Genomic DNA, 25,552 nt, shown 5'->3' with positions numbered 1-25,552 from the left:
GTCCTTATAAGGACTTATTCACCACTTTTGAACATGTTGACAGTGGTGTTGTTTTGATGGGCAATGATACCCAATGCAAAGTTGCAGGAATAGGTACTATTCAGATCAAGGCTCATGACGGTGTTGTCAGAACCTTGGCTAATGTCCGCTATATTCCAGATTTGAAGCGGAACTTAATTTCTCTTGGCACCCTAGAGTCTCTCGGGTGTAGGTATTCAGCTGAAGGTGGAGTTCTAAAGGTATTGAAAGGTGCTATGGTATTATTGAAAGCTAACCGGATTGGTAGTTTATATGTCTTGCAAGGTTCTGTTGTGACAGGTTCAACAGCTGTATCTTCTTCAATGCATGATAATGACATTACCAAATTATGGCACATGCGCCTGGGCCATATGAGTGAAAAAGGTATGCACCTTCTAAGCAAACAAGGTCATCTTGGTAAACATGGCATTGGTAAATTGGATTTTTGTAAACATTGTGTTTTTGGGAAACAGAAAAAGGTTAGTTTCTCCACTGCAACTCACCGTACCAAAGGTATTCTTGATTATATTCATTCTGACCTTTGGGGGCCTTCTAAATTTCCTTCTCATGGAGGATGTCGCTATATGATGACCATCATTGATGATTTTTCTCGCAAAGTTTGGGTTTATTTTCTGCAGCATAAAAATGAGACTTTCTCCACTTTCAAGAAGTGGAAAACTCTTGTTGAAACCCAGACAGGGAAGAAAGTGAAGAAGCTTAGAACAGACAATGGATTAGAGTTCTGCAATGGTGATTTTAATGAGTTCTGCACAAAAAATGGTATTGCTAGACACAAAACTATTCCAAGAAATCCTCAACAAAATGGTGTTGCAGAACGGATGAACAGGACTCTACTTGAGAGAGTTCGTTGTATGCTCTCAAATGCTGGGTTATGGCATCGGCGTGAATTTTGGGCTGAAGCAGCATCTACTGCTTGTTACCTGGTTAATCGTTCTCCACATTCAGCACTTGATTTCAAAATCCCAGAAGAAATTTGGTCAGGTAATCCTGTTGATTATTCTAACTTAAGAATCTTTGGATGTCCTGCTTATGCACATGTTAATGATGGTAAATTAGCTCCAAGAGCTGTTGAGTGCATATTTCTTGGTTATGCATCTGAGTCTAAAGGATATCGCTTATGGTATTCTGATGCAAAGTCACGGAAATTAATTCTTAGCAGAGATGTGACTTTTAATGAGGATGCATTTTTATCTTCTGGAAAACAATCTATTGTGTCTTCTTCTACTAGTACAGGTAATCTGCAGGGTACTAGCGAGAAGGTGGAGTTGATAGTGAAACCTACAGTTCCTAATGTTGATGTTCCATCTTCCTCTACAAATCAATCTAGCATTGATGATCATTATGTTGATTGTGATGACAGTACAACTTCTCCTATTCATCAGCAAGAAGATGATTATTGTATTGCTCGAGACAGAACCAGAAGACTAATTAAAAGGCCAGCTAGATACACTGATGGTGATAATTTAATTGCTTATGCAATGTCAGTTGCACAAGAGGTAAATGATGATGTTGAACCTGCCAGCTATACAGAAGCTGTTTCTTGTGTTGATTCGTCACAGTGGCTAGTGGCTATGAATGAAGAGATTGAAAGTCTTCATAAGAATGGTACTTGGGCTTTGACAGAGCTTCCCGAAGGCAAACGACCATTACGATGTAAATGGATCTATAAGAAGAAAGACGGTATTCCCGGGGTTGAAGATCCAAGATGCAAAGCACGACTAGTTGTTAAAGGTTTTAATCAAAAGGAAGGTATTGACTTTAATGAGATATTCTCACCTGTTGTTCGTCATACTTCTATTCGTGTTTTGCTTGCTTTTGTTGCTTTATTTGATTTGGAGTTGGAGCAACTTGATGTAAAGACAGCTTTTCTACATGGAGAGCTGGAAGAAGAAATTTACATGGAACAACCTGAAGGATTTATTGTTCCTGATAAGGAGCATCTTGTCTGTCGATTGAAGAAATCATTATATGGCCTTAAGCAAGCTCCCAGACAATGGTACATGAGGTTTGATTCTTTTATGATTGGGCAAGGTTATTGCAGGAGTCAATTTGATGACTGTATTTATTTCCAGAAATTTCCAAATGAATCATTCATATACTTGTTACTGTATGTTGATGATATGCTAATTGCTTCACGTGACAAGTCTTTGATCCGGAAATTGAAAATTCAACTCAATAATGAGTTTGAGATGAAAGAATTAGGTGCAGCCAAGAAAATTCTTGGTATGGAGATTCACAGGGATCGTCAAGCTGGTAAATTGTTTTTATCCCAAGAGAAATATATTGAAAGAGTGCTTGAAAGGTTTAATATGAATAATTGTAAACCTGTTTCTACTCCACTTGCTGCACATTTCAAGTTATCTTTAGATCTTTGCCCACATACAGAGGAAGAGATGGAGCGTATGTCACATATTCCTTATGCTAGTGCAGTTGGTAGTCTTATGTATGCTATGGTGTGCACTAGACCTGATTTAGCATATGCTGTTAGCATGGTAAGTCGATATATGCATAATCCTGGAAAGGATCATTGGAGTGCTGTAAAATGGATTTTTCGGTATCTAAAAGGTACTTCTGGTATTGGCTTGGTATTTGACAGAAACAAGGCTACAACTGATGACGTTGTAGGTTATGTTGATTCGGATTATGGTGGTGATATTGACAGAAGGAGGTCTCTTTCTGGTTACATCTTTACTCTCTGTAATAGTGCTATTAGCTGGAAAGCTACTCTTCAGTCCATTGCTGCATTGTCTACGACTGAAGCAGAATATATTTCAGCAACGGAGGGTGTGAAGGAGGCTATTTGGCTCCGAGGTTTGGTAAATGAACTTGGTCTAATACAGGGTGTTCTTACAGTGTTTTGTGATAGTCAAAGTGCTATTCATTTGACCAGGAATAATCGTTATCATGACAAGACCAAACACATTGATATAAAACGTCACTTTATCCGAGATATTGTTGCTATTGGTGAAATTATGGTGGAAAAGATTCACACATCAGAGAATCCAGCAGATATACTTACCAAGCCACTTCCGAATACCAAGTTCCAACTTTGCTTGGACTTGGTTGGTCTCTACAGCACTTGAGTGCCCTTCGGGGCATTATTTGGCGATGAGCAACTTATCAAATTCGAGCCAAGGTGGAGATTGTTAGATGCCTCTCATTACTATGCCTTAAAAGAATTTTATGACAATTTTATGGCTCTCTTTAAGGGCATTTTATGTCACTTTTATGGCTTTGTTTCCAAGCATCCAATGCTTGGAATCCAAGATACCAAGACTTTGCTTGCCTATAAAAGGACACATATAGAGAGCTTCAAAATCATCTTCACAACACACAACATCTCTTTCATTTACACATATATTGTGAGTGCATTCTTGGTGAGAATTCTTGTTCCATTTGAGAGAGTATTTGTGAGAAAAATATTGTCATTTGTCCTCATCATTATAAGAGGATTTCTTGTACTCTTCTTTTTTACATAGTGGAATTTTGCTCTTGATCGCCCGTGGTTTTTTTCCTCTCACACTGAGGGGTTTTTCCACGTTAAATCTTGTGTGTTATTTTCTTTATCCTTTACTTGCTTCTCTTTTGTTCTCAATTGATTCAATCCTGTGCTTCCGCATTGTGCTCTAACCTTAACAAGTGGAATCAGAGCTCTTACTAAATTGAGAATTTCAAAATGTCTGCAAAATTTGACATTGAGAAGTTTGATGGCAAAATTAGCTTTTCTATTTGGCGAGTCCAAATGAGGGCCGTTCTTATCCAGAGCGGATTAAAGAAAGCTTTAGATGGGAAGTCAAAGAAACCAGTTTCCATGACCGATGATCAATGGGACGAGTTGGATGAAAAGGCGCTTTCAACAATTCAACTTTGTTTGTCGAAGGAGGTTCTTCGTGAGGTTGCCAATGAAGAAACCGCTGCGGCTTTGTGGCTGAAGTTAGAAACTTTATACATGACCAAGAGCCTCGCAAACAAGCTTCGTCTCAAAGAACGGTTATACACCATTCGTATGGTTGAAGGTACTCCTATTCAAACTCATCTTGATGAGTTTAATTCTATTATTATGGATATGCAAAATATTGATATTAATATTGAAGATGAAGACAAAGCTGTTTTGTTGGTTGTCTCTTTACCTTCTACCTATAAGCACTTCAAAGAAATCATGTTGTATGGAAATAATGATACCTTATCCTTTGAAGATGTTAAATCTAATTTATTGTCCAAAGAAAAATTTGATCTTGAAGTTAATTCTGTGGACAAGGGTGAGGGCTTAAGTGTTCGAGGTAGAACTCAAGAAAAAGGGAGTACCAATTATAAAAAGTTCAGATCCAAATCCAGAGGTCGCAAATCCAACAAAACTTGTCGCTATTGCAAGAAACCGGGGCATGACATTCCTGATTGTTTTATCTTAAAGAAAAAACAAGAAAAACAAGATAAGGGAAAATTTCAACAATCCTCTGAAGCTGCTAATATTGAAGCCAATTCTGACGGTGATATTCTTTTATCTGTTGTCTCTTATAATAATAGGAGTAAAACAGAATGGATTCTTGATTCTGGATGTACTTTTCATATGTGTCCTTATAAGGACTTATTCACCACTTTTGAACATGTTGACAGTGGTGTTGTTTTGATGGGCAATGATACCCAATGCAAAGTTGCAGGAATAGGTACTATTCAGATCAAGGCTCATGACGGTGTTGTCAGAACCTTGGCTAATGTCCGCTATATTCCAGATTTGAAGCGGAACTTAATTTCTCTTGGCACCCTAGAGTCTCTCGGGTGTAGGTATTCAGCTGAAGGTGGAGTTCTAAAGGTATTGAAAGGTGCTATGGTATTATTGAAAGCTAACCGGATTGGTAGTTTATATGTCTTGCAAGGTTCTGTTGTGACAGGTTCAACAGCTGTATCTTCTTCAATGCATGATAATGACATTACCAAATTATGGCACATGCGCCTGGGCCATATGAGTGAAAAAGGTATGCACCTTCTAAGCAAACAAGGTCATCTTGGTAAACATGGCATTGGTAAATTGGATTTTTGTAAACATTGTGTTTTTGGGAAACAGAAAAAGGTTAGTTTCTCCACTGCAACTCACCGTACCAAAGGTATTCTTGATTATATTCATTCTGACCTTTGGGGGCCTTCTAAATTTCCTTCTCATGGAGGATGTCGCTATATGATGACCATCATTGATGATTTTTCTCGCAAAGTTTGGGTTTATTTTCTGCAGCATAAAAATGAGACTTTCTCCACTTTCAAGAAGTGGAAAACTCTTGTTGAAACCCAGACAGGGAAGAAAGTGAAGAAGCTTAGAACAGACAATGGATTAGAGTTCTGCAATGGTGATTTTAATGAGTTCTGCACAAAAAATGGTATTGCTAGACACAAAACTATTCCAAGAAATCCTCAACAAAATGGTGTTGCAGAACGGATGAACAGGACTCTACTTGAGAGAGTTCGTTGTATGCTCTCAAATGCTGGGTTATGGCATCGGCGTGAATTTTGGGCTGAAGCAGCATCTACTGCTTGTTACCTGGTTAATCGTTCTCCACATTCAGCACTTGATTTCAAAATCCCAGAAGAAATTTGGTCAGGTAATCCTGTTGATTATTCTAACTTAAGAATCTTTGGATGTCCTGCTTATGCACATGTTAATGATGGTAAATTAGCTCCAAGAGCTGTTGAGTGCATATTTCTTGGTTATGCATCTGAGTCTAAAGGATATCGCTTATGGTATTCTGATGCAAAGTCACGGAAATTAATTCTTAGCAGAGATGTGACTTTTAATGAGGATGCATTTTTATCTTCTGGAAAACAATCTATTGTGTCTTCTTCTACTAGTACAGGTAATCTGCAGGGTACTAGCGAGAAGGTGGAGTTGATAGTGAAACCTACAGTTCCTAATGTTGATGTTCCATCTTCCTCTACAAATCAATCTAGCATTGATGATCATTATGTTGATTGTGATGACAGTACAACTTCTCCTATTCATCAGCAAGAAGATGATTATTGTATTGCTCGAGACAGAACCAGAAGACTAATTAAAAGGCCAGCTAGATACACTGATGGTGATAATTTAATTGCTTATGCAATGTCAGTTGCACAAGAGGTAAATGATGATGTTGAACCTGCCAGCTATACAGAAGCTGTTTCTTGTGTTGATTCGTCACAGTGGCTAGTGGCTATGAATGAAGAGATTGAAAGTCTTCATAAGAATGGTACTTGGGCTTTGACAGAGCTTCCCGAAGGCAAACGACCATTACGATGTAAATGGATCTATAAGAAGAAAGACGGTATTCCCGGGGTTGAAGATCCAAGATGCAAAGCACGACTAGTTGTTAAAGGTTTTAATCAAAAGGAAGGTATTGACTTTAATGAGATATTCTCACCTGTTGTTCGTCATACTTCTATTCGTGTTTTGCTTGCTTTTGTTGCTTTATTTGATTTGGAGTTGGAGCAACTTGATGTAAAGACAGCTTTTCTACATGGAGAGCTGGAAGAAGAAATTTACATGGAACAACCTGAAGGATTTATTGTTCCTGATAAGGAGCATCTTGTCTGTCGATTGAAGAAATCATTATATGGCCTTAAGCAAGCTCCCAGACAATGGTACATGAGGTTTGATTCTTTTATGATTGGGCAAGGTTATTGCAGGAGTCAATTTGATGACTGTATTTATTTCCAGAAATTTCCAAATGAATCATTCATATACTTGTTACTGTATGTTGATGATATGCTAATTGCTTCACGTGACAAGTCTTTGATCCGGAAATTGAAAATTCAACTCAATAATGAGTTTGAGATGAAAGAATTAGGTGCAGCCAAGAAAATTCTTGGTATGGAGATTCACAGGGATCGTCAAGCTGGTAAATTGTTTTTATCCCAAGAGAAATATATTGAAAGAGTGCTTGAAAGGTTTAATATGAATAATTGTAAACCTGTTTCTACTCCACTTGCTGCACATTTCAAGTTATCTTTAGATCTTTGCCCACATACAGAGGAAGAGATGGAGCGTATGTCACATATTCCTTATGCTAGTGCAGTTGGTAGTCTTATGTATGCTATGGTGTGCACTAGACCTGATTTAGCATATGCTGTTAGCATGGTAAGTCGATATATGCATAATCCTGGAAAGGATCATTGGAGTGCTGTAAAATGGATTTTTCGGTATCTAAAAGGTACTTCTGGTATTGGCTTGGTATTTGACAGAAACAAGGCTACAACTGATGACGTTGTAGGTTATGTTGATTCGGATTATGGTGGTGATATTGACAGAAGGAGGTCTCTTTCTGGTTACATCTTTACTCTCTGTAATAGTGCTATTAGCTGGAAAGCTACTCTTCAGTCCATTGCTGCATTGTCTACGACTGAAGCAGAATATATTTCAGCAACGGAGGGTGTGAAGGAGGCTATTTGGCTCCGAGGTTTGGTAAATGAACTTGGTCTAATACAGGGTGTTCTTACAGTGTTTTGTGATAGTCAAAGTGCTATTCATTTGACCAGGAATAATCGTTATCATGACAAGACCAAACACATTGATATAAAACGTCACTTTATCCGAGATATTGTTGCTATTGGTGAAATTATGGTGGAAAAGATTCACACATCAGAGAATCCAGCAGATATACTTACCAAGCCACTTCCGAATACCAAGTTCCAACTTTGCTTGGACTTGGTTGGTCTCTACAGCACTTGAGTGCCCTTCGGGGCATTATTTGGCGATGAGCAACTTATCAAATTCGAGCCAAGGTGGAGATTGTTAGATGCCTCTCATTTCTATGTCTTAAAAGAATTTTATGACTATTTTATGGCTCTCTTTAATGGCATTTTATGTCACTTTTATGGCTTTGTTTCCAAGCATCCAATGCTTGGAATCCAAGATACCAAGACTTTGCTTGCCTATAAAAGGACACATATAGAGAGCTTCAAAATCATCTTCACAACACACAACATCTCTTTCATTTACACATATATTGTGAGTGCATTCTTGGTGAGAATTCTTGTTCCATTTGAGAGAGTATTTGTGAGAAAAATATTGTCATTTGTCCTCATCATTATAAGAGGATTTCTTGTACTCTTCTTTTTTACATAGTGGAATTTTGCTCTTGATCGCCCGTGGTTTTTTTCCTCTCACACTGAGGGGTTTTTCCACGTTAAATCTTGTGTGTTATTTTCTTTATCCTTTACTTGCTTCTCTTTTGTTGTCAATTGATTCAATCATGTGCTTCCGCATTGTGCTCTAACCTTAACATTCCATCATACTCATTCATAAATGTCAACTATTATGACATTTCATCTTCACTCTAGGTGACTCTCTTCTTTATTTATTCATTTATTTATTATTAGTTAAACTTTGTCTTACTTTGATATTTATTTTAAAAGTTGAATTTGGTTTTTATAAAAGTATAACCTAGTATTATGACTCTTTCCGTCATATGTTAAAGTGTTTCAATTATTTTAAAATTATTGATGGTTTGGTCATTGGTTGATAAAATGATACTTGAGTTAAATGGATGTTAGCAGTGACTTTCATGATAATGTAGCAATATTGAAGTCATGAGATAAAGCAGTTGGGGTGGGAGGAGAAGACCAATGTGGTTTTAAAGTATTTCATGGAAGTTCTTATCTCTGATGCCCATTAAAGTTGGAGAGTTTCGTAGATTAGGAACTCCCATGGAAACTTGTATTTTATGTAAAAGTCTTTAATCTTTTTCATGATGATATATAGAGTCTTATATATTTTGATTTGTTGGAAATACGTGATTATGAACTTGTTTTAATTTGTTTACCATAATGTGAGGTGAGTTACTCGCTTATGACATTACATTGTATGAAATGTTAGATAATTATATGGGTATACATATGAATATTTGTGATAATTGATAAATATTGTATATGTCTAATTGTGTATTTGATTTATTTTATAGCTTGTTGTTATATATTTTGTATTGTTTGCGGCAAGATTGTAGTTTGGAAATATCTCAATTGCAATCATTTTATTGTTGATTATTGTGTTTGTATGAAAATAAATAGATTTGAAATTGGGGTTTGAGTGGACTTGAGAAAGTCACAAGTTAGTTGTGAGGGGTATGATAAACTTTATATGAGGATTAAAAATAAATACTAAGTGTTAGAATGGATAATTAATGAATTTTTTGGAGCAGAAAAATTATTGATTTGTATGTGAGGAGTAAAAACAAGACTGGAGTGATAATTAGTATTTTGGGAAAATAACAAAATATGTTCTTGGGTTTGTATGTTATTAGAGATATGAGCTTCTAAAATATTTTGTTTCATAAAAGATAGATGTCCTGAAGTTCTCTTGGTGGTTAAGGATGGATAATGGAATTGGTTGAGAGTCTATGGCTAATCACACACTTGAAAATATAATGATTTTTGGGGCTTCGTCAATTGATATTGGATCATAAGTTAGTGTGAGCTCCTCCTGAGAACATTACATAGTAAAAATTTGGGGTTGAGACAACTAACTTAGGTGATATTTTTGAAAAGATTGAATTTGTTGAGAGCCTATGGTTAATCAAACACTTGAAAGTATAGTGATATTTAGGGCTTTGCCCGATGATATTTGATCACTAAGTTAGCGTATTGAGCTTGTCTGCTGGACTTGACATGATAAAAATGTATTGGGGTTGGACGACTAACTCATGTGATATTATTTCAAATAACAGTTCAAAAAACCTATACTAAAATACTTAATGAGCTAACTTTGATTAGTGTGCATGCATTGTATTCTTGTAGTTGGAGTTGTAGGAAATAAAAAAATACAACGATAAAATATTATTAAGGATTTGGATAGGGGTGACAATAATGGTAATTCGTCAAGAAATCTCGATGGATTAGTTAAGTGAGACGGTCCAGTGAGGGTTCGGTCTTATAACTCATATGATCAAGATAGTCCTACAAGGAAACTAAGCGGTCTTTGACTCCCTATTGTACATTTCATGATCGGTAGAGAGGATTCCTGAAACTGATTGAGTTTACAACACAAACACTTGTATTAGAGATAATTGAAAACAATTGATTTTGTTACTTGTCGTTGTTGATGATATTTGTACTTCCAATTACTTTCTTACTAGGATCTTGGTCTTCGAGCATTTTGATGGAGATTGGTTGTCATGTATTTTCATTGCATAAAAGATATGTTAATTGAGATTTGAATGTCCTATTTTATATAACACTAACTACATGCATCATTTGCATATGATTGATTAGATTTATGTTATGTGTTAGGTCACTTTAATGTTATTCTCTAAGTAATTTCATGTTACAGTCGACATTGTTGGTTCTTACTTCCTTCATTATCTTTTCTTTTGTATGTACTATACTTATGCTCAAGTTTGTTATAGATGCATTATGGATATCCATTAATGAGAATGTGGATAAGAAGAACTTGACTGATGTTTAGTTAAATATCTTATATACGTTGGAATACTAATATAGGAAAACTTATTCACCCATTTGATTTTTGTATAAATCATATTTTATAAAAATTATTTATGAAGATTTTTTTTTTACAATATGATGGTTTTATAATTATTATGTTGATAAGATTAAGTTAATAATTTTTTAAAGTTGCATAATTCAAAAAGATAAATTCACAGGTCATAGTTTTGAGTGTTGAGGTTGAATGTATAATTCTTCATGTGAGATAATATTGAATGATTCTCCATTTTAAACTTGTGAGTCAAGATGTTTTAATTTTACCCAGATTTTCTAACATTAAGTTTAACTTTCTATATATTTTCACCATATTTTCCATAATAAAATTTGAAGTTCTGAGTTTCAAAAGCACGATGTTCAAGATACCACCTTCTTTTTCTCACTTTCAATTCTTGAAATTATCATGAGTAACGAACCATTTACAATCCCCTTCTGTAGATTCCCTCTCCCCTTTCTCTAGCATTCGTTTATATTTAATTATTAATTATATTATAATATATATTTGATTTTAGAATTATCGAAACACAGTTTTGAATTCTATATGCACATATTTTGTCGTATAATTTCTGTTACTCAATGTGTCATAAAATTATGAATGATCAAGAAAATACTTAATAATTAAATTTTAATTTAAATACAACTTTTCAACCGATCACAATCTCATAATATATAGAATGACACTTATTGTAACAGTTGATGTGCACTCCTCCTATTATGGGCTTCATTTCTTTTATAATTTTATATCATCATTTTCAATTTTTTTTTTGATGTGTTTTACACCTTGGTTTGTACGTGTTTGATTATACTATAATATGCATCCCTCTTACTATTTATAACTATGAGAGCATCTTGAATGGTTGATTATTACCCCATTCTTCTTAAAATAAGAATATTTTTCTTTATTTTTTAGTGTGAGATTCTTATTTATTTATTAAAAAATACTTCTTTCACCAAAATATTTTTATAGTTATTCTTCTAAAAAATATGGATCTCAAAGCAAAAAGTGTGAGATAAATTATGTTGAGTATGCTGTGAGACCTAAATAAAAATAAATATGATATTTACAAAAAAATAAATATTTTCTTAATTAATGAGAATTATAATAACTTATAAAAGTAATATGTGTGATACAATAAGAATTAAATTGGTTAACTCATTATATCATCTTTTTCCGTCTACATTTTTCCTAAATATATATGAAGTGATTTTTTTTTTGGACATTTTCATCAATTGGAATTTAAATTCAATTCACAAAGGACACCACTCCAGATAAACACTAGCAACACATATTACTTTTTTGGATACTACCAATGATATGTTTTCACCTTTTTGGATAATAAATTAATTTCTTTCACGATTTCTGGTTGTTCTTCCCAACAAGTATCGCTCATAGGAATCAAACCATCGACCTTAAAGATCTAATGAGGTCTTACACCACTATATCAATGTCATGTTGGTCAACATGTATTAATTTAATCTACTCAACTAAACAAATTTAAATTATAAAATGAATTTAATTTCCAATAAAAAAAGCTAGAATTATATAATTTAAGCAGCATAAATGTAGATTTTATAAAGAGTCATGGAAATAGCTATCAATATCCTACCGTAGCAGCTGTTTCAATTGGAAAACAATTAAATTAAATCAGACAGAAAAATTAGAATTGATTTGTATAAATCTTTTGAAATTTCCAAATAATACATAATTGAACGTTAGACCTTGTAGTTATATGTAAAACAATCATCAATTGATTAAACCACTTTTGCATTATAATAGTTATGGAAGTAGCAGAGATGATAATGTTTATATCTCTTCTTTGTTTTTATTGGTAAAATATTATTTTATTATAATTAAAATAATAAATGTATATACCAAAAAAGAAATATATGCAAAAAAAAATGATAAATGTATATATACCTAAACAAATATGTATAACAAAATGATAATTATAACAAATTATATATTATTTTTGTGAAATATTTGTCTTTCAAGAGAAGATTTTCTTCAGCAATTAGATTAATAATTAGGAGGACAAAACTGACCAACTCCATTACAAGTGAGGACCAAAACGACCAACATATAAAGCTGATAGGCGCCGTTTCTTAAAACCCTAGTTCCAGTTATAATTCTGTCACAGTTTCACTCTCATTCCTTTCTCTCGCTGATTTTTCTTCTTCCGACTCACTTTATCTTGCAATGGAAACTCCTCCAGACTCGGCCACCGCCGCCGCCGCCGGCGAAACCATAAGCAAAAAGTGAGTCTACAGTAACCTATATATATCGTACACAAAAATTGAGTTCATAATAACCACTTAATTGCATGTTTTATATTATTTTTGGATTTGTTGATACCTGATAGTGCATTGAAGCGGGAACTCAAGAACAAGCAGAGAGAAGAGGAAAGGAAGCGCAAAGAGGAGGAGAAGGCTAAAAAGGTAATTTTCAATTTTCCTTATCATTTTCTAGAACCCTAGAGGACAATGATTGATGATATAATATACTGGGAAAATGTATTTGATTTTTTTTGTATGCCAGTAAGGTTCTGTGTGATTTAGGCAGGTTTGTTTTGGCTTAAAAAATGTTAATCTACAAAGTGTTTTTTTTAAAGCTGAAAAATATAGCTTCTCAAAAAAGCTGAATTTAGGTTTTATTTCGATGAAGCTTTTGGCTTTTTGTGTACGCCCAACCAAACAAATGCTTCAAGTGTAGAATTGTTTTTATATATATTAAAATAATCATCTTTTTGTGCTGAAAAAGCTTTCAGTAACAGGGACCTTATTCATTTGCAGCAGAACCCCAGATGACAATGAAGGATGATATAAACATTTTTTGTATATGCCATTACAATTTTATGAGATTTAGGACAGATCATTCAGGCTTAAAAATTGTCATTTTAAAATAGTGATTTTTTTATTACCGTAAAAAATTTAGCTTCTAAAAGGCACTGAATTGCAGTTTTATTTTGTTGATGCTTTTGGCTTTGTATTAAGGCCAACCAAACAAATGTTTAAGTGTAGAAGTTTTTTTCATAAATAACATAATCACTTTTATTTTGCTGAAAAAGTTTTAATTAACAAGGGCGTTACTTATTTGGAGCAGACTTCAATTTCTGATTATAAATATGATTATATTTATGATTTTAGTTACGGTACTTTTTTAGGCTGCTGAAGTGAAACAAACTAAAGATAACAGCAAATCTGCATCTGCTGCCGATGAGGATGATATGGACCCAACGGTATAGCTCCACTCTTATCACTTCCTGCAATGCTTTTTCAAGTTGTTATTTCAGCATTTGAATATTCATTGAACATTTCTTTGCTTATGTTTTTGTTATGTTTTACACTGCAGCAATACCATGAGAATAGGCTAAAGTATCTTGCAGCTCAGAAAGCAGAAGGCAATAACCCATATCCACACAAATTCTTTGTCACTCTCTCTATTGATCAATACATCAAGAAATATGAAGGGTTAAGCGATGGGGAGCACCTTGAGGACGTCTCTGTCTCCTTGTCTGGTAGTTAGCATTTTATTTAAATGATGGTTGATTTTTTGTGTTGCTAGATATGCTGATTTTCTTGTTATCTTTCTGCATTTCAGGCCGAATCATGCACAAACGTGCTTCTGGTGCAAAGCTTGTCTTTTATGACTTGCATGGTGGTGGTCTCAAGGTCCAGGTTATGGCTGATGCAAGGTATCTTTATAAGTTTATATTCAACTTTGCTAAGCCAAACATATGTTGAGGTGATGGCAGTGCCTCATATAAATTTCTTATGAGCCGATTATTAGAGTTTCTTTTCTACCTGGTTGGTTATCTAGTAGAATTTAATTTCTAATTGTGTTATATTGTGGCATCATACAGTACTTTTTAGCTGCTTGATGTTGTTGATCCATGTTGAAAGCCTATTAGCCACAATTGATTTTTTTTAAATAAATGATGAAATGATATTAGTGTAGTAAAAAAGGGTGGCCTAGTATATGAGGCTCCCATCTGGTGGGGTTTGGGAGGATAGTTATACGCAGCCTTATAACACAGACAGAGGAGGCTGTTTCCAGGGTCTGAGCCAATGACCTCCATGCACAGGGCAAGCAACCCTACTGTTGTGTCGAGGCTCACCCTCATAATTATACTACGCACAGACCTTAGTCTCTAAAATAAATAAGTTGACAGAATGAGAGGAAGTATTTTCATCTGTTTTAATCAATTTTACTGACCGACTGTTCTTTCCACATCCTTGTTTATATGCTGCTGCTCTGTAATGTAAACAAGTTGACCGAATATGACCCTTCTTTGTAGAGTCTATGTTTTCTTTTTTATTAAAAATACTTCTGATATGGCAAATGTAACATGATGAGGTTACATTATAATACTGTCATGTTCTGTGGTATTCCTTGTTAGATAAGATGTAACTGTATGTTTTTCAGTTGACGATATGTTTTTAGTTTTTCTAATCCTTTCTTAATTATGTCTTTTCATACCATCGATCCTATATTGTCTTTTCTTAATTATGCAGGAAATCGGACTTGGATGAGGCTGGATTTTCAAAATTCCATTCTAATGTGAAGCGTGGTGATATTATTGGTATCACAGGGTTTCCAGGTTTGGGATGCTACAAACTTTTAGTTTTCTCTAATTCTTTTTCTTGAATTTATCTATATCTTCCTCATACCTTCTGTATCCCTTGCAATTCTTTGGCTTTGAAAATATTTATAGCAATAAGGAGAGTATGTAATTTTTGTGTATATTAATTAAGTCTTGGTAAATCTTTCCGAATAACCATTTTAAGCACTCGAATGACTCTAAAAATGTTATTTTTTATTGTGTAACCTAGGGTACCCCTCACCATATAGGTAAGAACTAATCCCTTTCAGGGTGTGTGATTACTCCTCCCAAAAAGGTGTCACTCTCAGGAATCGAACCCTTGACCTTTTGGTCTATCTGGGGATCCAGTGAGGCTTTACACCACTAGTCCAACACCTTGTTGGTTAAAAATGTTGTTTAGTTAATAATGTTTGGAAGCCATATCCATTGGCTTATATTATTCATTATAAAAGGGCTAAATTCTGCATATATTTTTTATTCTGATGCCTCATAGTTTAGATGCACTCTACAGTATTATTTTCTGAACTATCCATTGCCTACTTTATAAAAAAAAGTTTTTTCACTTTAACCTTTAATTGTTCAGGAAAAAGTAAGAAGGGCGAGCTCAGTATTTTTCCGAGGACTTTTGTATTGCTGTCTCATTGTCTGCATATGATGCCAAGACAAAAATCTGCTGCTGCTGCCGCCGATAATTCAAATTTGAAGGTACATACATCTGTTTTTATGCTGTTTTAAGAGCTTATTCATTGGCGGCATTAATTATTTGATGACATGCAGAAAAGTCTGTGGGTTCCAGGAAGTACTCGGAATCCGGAAACATACATTTTGAGGGATCAGGTATTATTAGCATGAAATAGACTTCAGTAGATACTGTTATTTACTCATTTTTTTAACAACTTTTGTGCTTTGTTTGTACTAATGTTTTCGGAAATATTTATATATTTATAAGAGGATGGAATTAGGTGGATGCTCTTCTGTAATTGAGCAAGCATTGGAATGTGTTTACCTTACTTCTTTGTGAAAACTAAGTTGCAAATTTAATCACATTGTTAAACACAATACTAACCAATAATGCATGACTTAATAGAATTTTCAGTCCTTTGCATGGGTCTGTCTGATTGTATAAGAAGATAATAAATTGGGAAGTTAAATCTTGTCTCTTTGTTTTATATCCTGTCATCAAAATCATTCTTGTTCTGAAGTTAAAATGGAAGTTTTCTTCAACATTTTCTGCTCGATATGATAAACATTCTTTTGATACAGATAATAAAGATTCATTGATAGCTCTGAAGTTTTCTTTGAAGTTTTCTCCCGTGTTCATCTTTCTATCCTATAATTTTATTCATGTACTGAAAAATACTGTTTTTTATTATTTATTTTTAGGAAACACGATACCGGTTACGTCATTTGGATTTGATGCTTAATCCAGAGGTTCGAGAAATATTCAAGACTAGGTCTAAAGTCATTTCTTACATTAGGAGGTTCCTTGATGACCTTGATTTCTTGGAGGTTGGTTCTCTGTCTGAGTATTCTGATGCCTTTTGCATATGGTTTCTTTCCTTGCACTCACCTGCTTTTCTACCACTCAGGTTGAAACACCTATGATGAACATGATTGCTGGTGGAGCAGCAGCTCGTCCATTTGTAACTCATCACAATGATCTTAACATGAGGTTGTTCATGCGAATTGCTCCTGAACTCTATCTTAAGGAGCTGGTTGTTGGTGGGATAGATCGTGTTTATGAAATTGGCAAACAATTTAGAAACGAGGGTATAGATTTGACTCATAATCCTGAGTTCACTACCTGTGAGTTCTATATGGCTTATAAGGATTACAACGATTTGATGGAGATAACAGAGCAAATGTTGAGTGGTAAGAATTTACGAGATCCTTTGGCTGTCATTCGAATTCTCTATTTATATCTTATATTCATATCACCTGCTGATTAATCTGATCTTTAAACCTTCAAATAGGTATGGTTAAGGAACTTACAAAAGGCAGCTATAAAATCAAGTATCATGCAAATGGGATTGATAAGGATCCTATTGAAATTGACTTCACTCCACCTTTCAGGTGTGAAGTATAAATTTACTGGTCACTGATGGTGGATATGATTCTCTTCTATTTTTAAACGATTCTTTTGGATTTTTTATTATTGTAGAAGGATTGACATGATTGAGGAATTAGAGAAGATAGCAGGCCTCAGTATTCCGAAAGACTTGTCGAGTGATGAAGCTAATCAATATCTGAGGGATGCATGCTTGAAGTATGAGATCAAATGCCCTCCTCCTGAAACAACCACACGTTTGTTAGATAAAGTAATCTCCTTCCTTTTATTCCTTTTTTAGAGTATAGTCTCATGTTTTTATAATTGATATTTGCTTTTGTATAAATGCATACTTTACTTTCTTTATCCTTGTAGGAATGGATAAATATTTTTAACTCCACTGTTAATCAGTAGTGTTTTCTATGTCATTTATGGTTGAGTTTCAGGCCTGAATGATTTAAGATCTTAACAGATAAGACCGTGACAATATTTGAGATATTAATTGATAATGGTTTGGAAAATGATATAGGTAGGAAAGGATAGGAAAAGGGAGGATAAAACTATGGACACCTTAGATGTTGTAAAATAAAAGCTAGCTATCCCAGTAAGGATTTAATATTTATACACTGGCAGAGTAAGTGTTTTTTTTTTTTTCACCATGTCAGTGCATCATTCATATGTTAACCATCATTGACGTAATAGAAATGAATGTTGTATGATGCACCGACTGTGTAAAGAACTTGACACTAACCGTGAATAGATATTAATGATATTAAACTCTTCCAGTAATATAACTGGTTTTTCTAGTGAAGAACTTTGACAATTCTAAATAAGAAAATTATAATATTAGTTTCCATGAGAATAATGTGTCTTCAGGATTTAGTGTTGCTTCTGTTTTTTTGGATACTTAATAATAGATGTCAGTTCAGTTTTAAATGCAGTCAATCTAATTGCTACACTTTGTTCATATGGACATTTCTTCCTTATTTTGAGCCTCTTTTTTTGGTAATGATTTTGAGCCTCTGTATCCGGTGTATGCATGATATATGATTATATTATTTTGTATTGCAGCTTGTGGGGCACTTTTTGGAGGAAACTTGTGTAAATCCTACATTCATCATAAATCATCCTGAGATAATGAGTCCTTTGGCAAAATGGCACAGATCAAAACCAGGCTTGACTGAACGTTTTGAATTGTTTGTTAACAAACATGAAGTAAGATCATGAACTTTAGATGATTATTGTAAAAATTTGTAATGGATTCATGCCCATGTTCTGATCACTGTTTCTGGTACTTTTCAGCTTTGCAATGCGTATACCGAATTGAACGACCCTGTTGTACAACGACAGAGGTTTGCTGACCAACTCAAGGTATTGTGATTTATTATACACTTATATTGTACTAAATTGGTTTTGCTCGAATTGTTGTATTATGTTTTTTATAAAATAAGAGTGGTAGTAATAATGTTTTGTTTTACATGTTAGGATCGGCAATCTGGTGATGATGAAGCAATGGCTTTAGATGAAACATTTTGTACGGCTCTGGAGTATGGCTTGCCACCAACCGGTGGCTGGGGGTTGGGCATTGATCGGTTGACCATGTTGCTGACTGATTCACAGAATATTAAGGTTCTTGTTTTTTTCTCTCTGCGTGCTCACTCTGGTTTTACAATTTCTTACCATCTTTTGTCGTTTGGCCACAGGAGGTTCTTCTCTTCCCTGCCATGAAGCCTCAAGATTGAATCTTCAACCAACACTTTGAGTTCTCATTTCATCTCATTGAATAGGTATATCATGCTTGATGTCATTAAACCTGTACTTACTCGGTGTACTTACTCTGCATAAAATGTACCATTAAGTGACATTTTTTTCTAAGGTGAGAAAGTGGGTACAACATCTTCTGTCCCACAATAGCGTGTCACTCCATGTACCATGAGCTATGATTCGTCGGCAAAATACTTCATAATTAAAATTTGAAGTTAAATATATTTTTTCAACTAATCACAAATCATAGTACATGGAATTGGAGTTGCACACAATGTTAGACAAAAGATGTGCTCCCGAGAAAGTGAGGGTCTATCCACCTTGATTTGACCTACTGTATAGAAAACACATCCCCTTATTAAATGATCCAATGGTCAATACACCCTCGCTTTCTCACTTTAGAGATGCTCATTTTTTAGGACTTTTTTTCCTCTTGCAGATATGCCGGTAGTCGCGTAGCCGATGATCTGGCTCGACCTGCTCATTTAGTTTGTGTTATAATCCTTTTTTGGGTGGAACTTTAAGGGATTGGTTTCGTTTTTTCCTCTATTCATTTCAGGGAACAGGAGCTGGTTTATTTAGTTGATTAATAAAATTGGTATCTACAGTTCATTCAGTATATTGATCTATCCTTGTAAGGGCAGTTTGGTGATTGGGTTTAGTTTTATTCATATACAAGCTTATTTATTATATATTGGAGACAATAGTTGTATCAATTTCTTAATTTGAAATATTACGTTAACATTTGTTTTTTTAAATCTTATAAGGTATGTGTGTACAGGGCGGGAAAACAATTGGATGCTGGTTTAACTAGTTCATTCAATCATTTCTGAACAATTCTAGGAATTGATATATTATAATTGGAACTATTATTTAGTTAAGTTTGAACAAAAATGTTATGAAATAGTTAAATGCAATGATGTAAAAACTGTACCATACCGCCGGTTCAACCAGAAAATAGGTGAACCGGTCCCATAACCGGTACGGTACAAATGTTGAATTAGCCAAGTATTAAAACTGGTCAAAATCGGTGAACTGGCTGGTGTATGACTAAACCAGCTGGTTTATACATATAATTTTTTTTTTGAAAAAAAACTTAGAAACTTAAAAACTCATTACAAGGTGATCAACCTTTCTAACCCTTATCCAACACTGCAAAGCACATGCTTTCAAGGCATACTTAGATTACACCTATTGGTTCCTTAACATTCATGTGTAATCTTAGTGACATTTGTGTAATCTTGGAGTACTGTCTGAATAATATTTGGTGCAAAAATATAATATCGATAAGAGACAACTTTGACTCATTGATGTTAAATGTTAAAATTCTCAATTTATTTATTTTGTAGAGTGAGTTGTGAACTTCTGCTATTTATTTATATTTTACTGTTGTTAAATGATAGTTTTAGATTGATATATATTTTGTAATTTAGACTTTGAAATTGTTAAAGACTTAAAGTTATTTGTTTACGTGATTTTGAGCAGATTATGAATATGAATTATAAATTTGAGGATCTACCTGTTTAGAATTATTTTGTTATAGGTTTATATATATAAATATAAGTATATATGTCCAATTTAACTTGTATGCGGTTTAATTAGTGAACCACCAGTTGAACCACTGTACCACTATACTAATACTCTGATCGGTTTGATAACCGGTACGATTTTAACAACACTGATTAAACGACACAATCTGACAAGATGATTTATATAATTAATAAATATCTATAATATATAATTATATAAAAATATAAAATTTTATATAATTAATAATATCTATTAAATACTTATTATTTATATATATGTCATGTCACTTTTTCATTCACTTTTCCTTAAAAAAATGGTTCTATGTTCTTCATGTCATCATGTGTGTATTTTCACATTATGTATTCCCTTTTCTTATTATATTCATTATTGCGATTCTTAACTTTAAAACAAAAAAAATGACATTGAGATGTCTACCCTATATATTCTTTTCTTATTATAATAATATTAAATTTGATATTATATTTCTTAATAATTTTAAAATAATAAACATGACATTGTTTGTGATGACTATATATCACACTAAATCTATTTACTTATTATGTAATAAAAAAGCCCTTGATGATGTCATCATTGAAACACTTACTAGATATTGATGCAATTTTTCTCTCATATATATGATGACTATACGTCATACTAAATCTATTTACTTATACTGTGTAATAAAGAAGCTCTTGACAATGTCATCATTGATATGTGTAGGATGAGATGCTATGTAATTTTTCCCTCCCAAAAACAGTTTCACACACTTAGAATGCATCAACCTATAATGTATATGCTTCTCATAAAAAATATTTCATTTTAAACTCTTTCTAATAATAAAAAAGTATATGGAGTATGTAATATCTTATTTTGCTGACAATGATGAAAAATAATTACTGCAACACTGAAACTTTTTAAAGTTTTAATTAATATAATTATGGGAGAGGTAATTAATTATATTCCATATTCTTATTAATAATAAATAGTTAAAATTTCAAAGAAAATATATATTGTATATTAATAGTCTATTATTTTCATTTTAAAATTTAATTATGGGATATATGTTGAATATTGTTTCATATTCTTATTAATGACAATAAGCTAAGAATATATTACCATCCAACTAACTATTCGACCAATTAATATTTTTATTATCAAATATTATGATCTCACTTTTGGTACCAAAACCTAAATATAATCAATTTATATTCCCTTATGTAGTTATTTGATTTAAATTGAAAAAACTATACATTTTCACCTCATTAAAGCTTTGTGATATTTTTCCAACTAAATTTTAATATCACTGTTAAATTATTTAGATTTTAATTTTTCCCTATTATAATTGAAAATATCAAATTCAAAATTATAGTTTTTTTTGTAACTTTTAAATATATTTTTAATAAAAAAGTAAACACAATTTGATTTCCCTATTTTCATTAAAAGAAATCAAATTCGAAATTGAAAAAATTATTTTATTTTCTAGAACTTTAAAATATTTATTTTCCAAAAAAAAAATCATATAATATCATGTTTAGGTTCCTATTTTTCATTAATAAAATTCAAATTTGAACTTGTGATTTATTTTCGTCATGTGTTTGAAAAGACAAATGCATGAGTAATACATGTGTTCTTAACAATGCAAATATACGAATTACATGTGCGTTTTAACTATATAAATATACGAGTAACATATGTGTTCTTAGCAATGCAAATGTATGAATAATGTGTTCTTATTAATCTTTACAGTAGAAACTGAACCAGACACATAAAGAAAAATGGAGAAGATGCCATAAAAAAATACCAAAATAACACAACTAACAAAACTAATATCCTAAAAAAAAATACCAAAACCAATGACAAAATGCACTAAAACTAGACCATGAAAGTTAGAAATATATACAACTTTCAACGTGAAAAGCACAAAAAAAAGCTACCTGGCAAGAAAATAGTATAGAGAAATGACCGTATATTATAAAGATAAAAATTTGTTAACTGGACCAAAATTTTGCTATTGATAATCATAACAAGTTACAGAGAATAAGGTTTTTGAGGATTCTAGAGTGAAGTTGAAACTGTTACAACCAGAAATGAAAAACCAGAGGAGAAGAAGAAGAAACAGAACCGTGTTCTGTGTTGCAGAAGAAAAGAAGTTGTGCAGCAAGAAGAAGAACAGAAAAGTTAGAGATGCAGATGAGAAGAGGATTCAATGAATAACATCTCATTATTGCTAAGTGATTACAAAGCCAAGCAATTTATACACATTACTAAAAATAGTAAAACAGAATAACTACCAACTAACTAAACTAACTAAACTAACTAAAGTTTCTAATTTTAGTAAGTCTCTAAAATTCTTCAAAAGCTGAATTACTTCCAACACTGCCCCATAATTCAGATTTCCTTTAATTCTCTCAAACCAAACTTGTATCTAAGTTCTTCAAACCTTCCTTTCTTCAATGCCTTGGTTAGCCCATCTGTCACTTGATCTCGTGTTCTGCAGAATTCCAACTTCAATTTCCCTTTGCTAACCTCATCTCTAATGAAGTGAAATCGAGTTTCTATATGCTTACTTCTTCCATGAGCTATGGGATTCTTGGCCAGGTTGATAGCTGATTTATTGTCAACAATTAATACCATGCTGTCTTCTTCTTTCTTCATCTTCAATTCACAAAGCAGTTTGCTCAACCATGATGCTTGATAAGCAGCCATACAAGCAGAGATATACTCTGCTTCACAAGATGATAAGGCTACCACATCTTGTTTCTTAGAGGACCAAGAGATTGGTGCACTACCAAGCATGAACACATAGCCACTCGTGCTTTTTCTGTCACACTTATCTCCACACCAATCTGCATCACTGAAACCTACCATTTGATTCTGATTTCTGTTGTTCAAACTAGATCCAGCAGGAAGCAATATGCCAAAGTTAATTGATCCCTTTACATATCTGAGAATTCTCTTGGCATCTAGCAGGTTTGCCCTTTTTGGAGATTCCATGAATCTACTAACAACTCCAACAGAATATGCAATGTCTGGCCATGTGTTGCAAATGTACCTAAGACAGCCAATTATTTGCCTATAGAGAGTTTTATCAGTACCTTCTGTGTCAACTTCTGATGCAGTGATCATAGAGCTAGTTTCCATAGGTGTGGATGCCAAATTGCAATGCTCCATATTGAATCTCTTCAATACATCATTGGAGTATTTCCTTTGATACATAAGAATTCCTTCTTTGGACCTTGTGAATTCGATCCCAAGAAAATAGGATAGATTTCCCAAATCACTCATTTCAAATTCTGCCTTCATGTTTGCTTTGAATGCACAAATTTCTTCTAGTTTATTTCCTGTCACCAATAGGTCATCCACATATAGGCAAACCAGGAGCAAATCATCCATGTTTGAGCCCTTAATATACACACCATATTCAGCTTTACACTTAAGGAAACCAAGCTTCAAGAGAAAGCCATCAATTCTCTTATTCCAAGCTCTTGGAGCTTGCTTGAGTCCATAGAGAGCCTTGTGTAGTTTATACACCTTGTTTTCTTTGCCTGAAATTTCAAAACCAGGAGGCTGAGTTACATAGACTTCCTCATCTAGTGGCCCATTCAAGAAAGCAGATTTGACATCCATTTGGTGTATATGCCAGTTGTGAAAGTTTGCTAGTGAAACCACCAACCTGATTGTCTCCAATCTTGCAACAGGGGCAAATACTTCACCATAGTCAAGACCTTGTTTTTGCAGGAATCCTTTTGCTACAAGTCTTGCTTTGTATTTGACAATCTCACCTTTAGGACTTATTTTGACCTTGTAAACCCATCTCACAGCAATTGCTCTTTTGTTTGGTGGTAGATTAGTAAGGTGCCAAGTTTCATTTTTCTCAATTGACTTAAGCTCTTCTTGCATAGCCTCAAGCCACTGATCTTTCTTCATTGCTTCATGAAAACTATTGGCTCCATCTCAGCTAATAGGGCCATATGGACTAATTCCCCTTCTGCAGTGATACCTGAGTCAGAGAAGACCTCATAATCATTTAATCTATATGGTGGTTGCCTCATTCTAGTTGATCTTCTCTCAGGTTGATCTTCTGAGATGATTGGTTGTTGTTCAGGCTGATCAACAATTTGTATAAACACATTCTTCTTCTGATTTTCTGTTAGACCTTCCCAATCCCAGCACTGAGTCTCATCCACCTTCACATCTCTGCTTAGCACTATTCTTTGTGGATAAGGATTGTAGAGCCTGTATGCACCTGTAGTGTGATAGCCAATTAAGATGAGCCTTTCACTCTTATCATCAAGCTTCTTTCTCTGTGCATCTGGCATATGCTTGTAGCATAAGGAACCAAAGATTCTGAGATGATTGATGTTTGGTTTCTTGCCTGACCATGCCTCTTCAGGAGTGATGCCTTCAAGTCTGCTTGAGGGACATCTATTGAGGATGTATGCAGAGGTGGAGACTGCTTCCCCCCAAAACTGTTTTGGCAGTTTCTTTGTCTTCAACATGCTTCTGGTCATATCTAGGATAGTTCTATTGAGTCTCTCAGCAGTGCCATTGTGTTGAGGGGTATATGGTGCCACAACTTCATGTAGGAGTCCTTCCGTGTCACAGAAAACCTTCCATTCATCTGAAGTGTACTCTCCACCACCATCAGATCTCAGAGATTTCAGTTTCAGCTCCCCTTGCCTTTCTACTTGACCTTTGAATTTGAGAAATGTTGCAAACACCTCACTTTTCCTCCTAATGAGATCTTTCTTGTGTAGTCATCAATGAAGGTTACAAAGTATCTGTTTTCCCCCAATGAATTCTCCTCAAAAGGTCCACACACATCAGAGTATACCAATTCAAGAGGTTTTGTTGACTTGGTTGGTATATGTGTAGTGAAGGTGTTCCTTGCTTGCTTACTTGTGAGACAGTCACCACATAGTTCACTAGGAGTAACAATTGAAGGCAAGCCAGCAACCATACCATCTCTGCTCAATTTTTCCAAACTCTTAAAGTTTAAGTGACCATATCTTTGATGCCAAGTCCAATTTTCTTGCACTGCAGTAGCTGTAAGACAATTTTGATCATTCACTTGGATACCAATCTTGAAGGTTCTATTGCTTGACAGAGGAAC

General features: G+C 33.9%; 1 protein-coding gene across 2 annotated transcripts; it reads left to right on the top strand.

Annotated features, from left to right (window-relative positions):
* Window positions 1-12,560: 12,560 nt before the first annotated feature.
* Window positions 12,561-19,790, top strand: LOC109338694 (lysine--tRNA ligase-like). 2 transcript variants are annotated; one of them, XM_019575983.1, is made up of 17 exons: window positions 12,561-12,753; window positions 12,858-12,933; window positions 13,659-13,733; window positions 13,847-14,012; window positions 14,096-14,189; window positions 15,010-15,095; window positions 15,682-15,803; window positions 15,876-15,935; window positions 16,482-16,607; window positions 16,688-16,970; window positions 17,072-17,171; window positions 17,260-17,416; window positions 18,217-18,360; window positions 18,448-18,516; window positions 18,631-18,774; window positions 18,849-18,932; window positions 19,470-19,790. In XM_019575983.1, exons 1-16 carry the CDS (start codon window positions 12,695-12,697, stop codon window positions 18,885-18,887), a joined length of 1,800 nt encoding a protein of 599 aa, XP_019431528.1. In that variant the 5' UTR covers window positions 12,561-12,694; the 3' UTR covers window positions 18,888-18,932; window positions 19,470-19,790. The 2 variants fall into 2 exon arrangements, with proteins under 2 accessions (XP_019431528.1, XP_019431529.1); XM_019575984.1 differs by lacking the exon at window positions 19,470-19,790 and adding an exon at window positions 19,349-19,464.
* The last annotated feature ends 5,762 nt before the right edge of the window (window positions 19,791-25,552 follow it).

The sequence above is a fragment of the Lupinus angustifolius genome, unplaced genomic scaffold (assembly GCF_001865875.1).
Source record: "Lupinus angustifolius cultivar Tanjil unplaced genomic scaffold, LupAngTanjil_v1.0 Scaffold_35_227, whole genome shotgun sequence".
Classification (NCBI taxonomy): domain Eukaryota; kingdom Viridiplantae; phylum Streptophyta; class Magnoliopsida; order Fabales; family Fabaceae; genus Lupinus; species Lupinus angustifolius.
The sequence above is the reverse complement of the archived record's forward strand: the minus strand, read 5'-3'. Positions and strand labels throughout refer to the sequence as shown.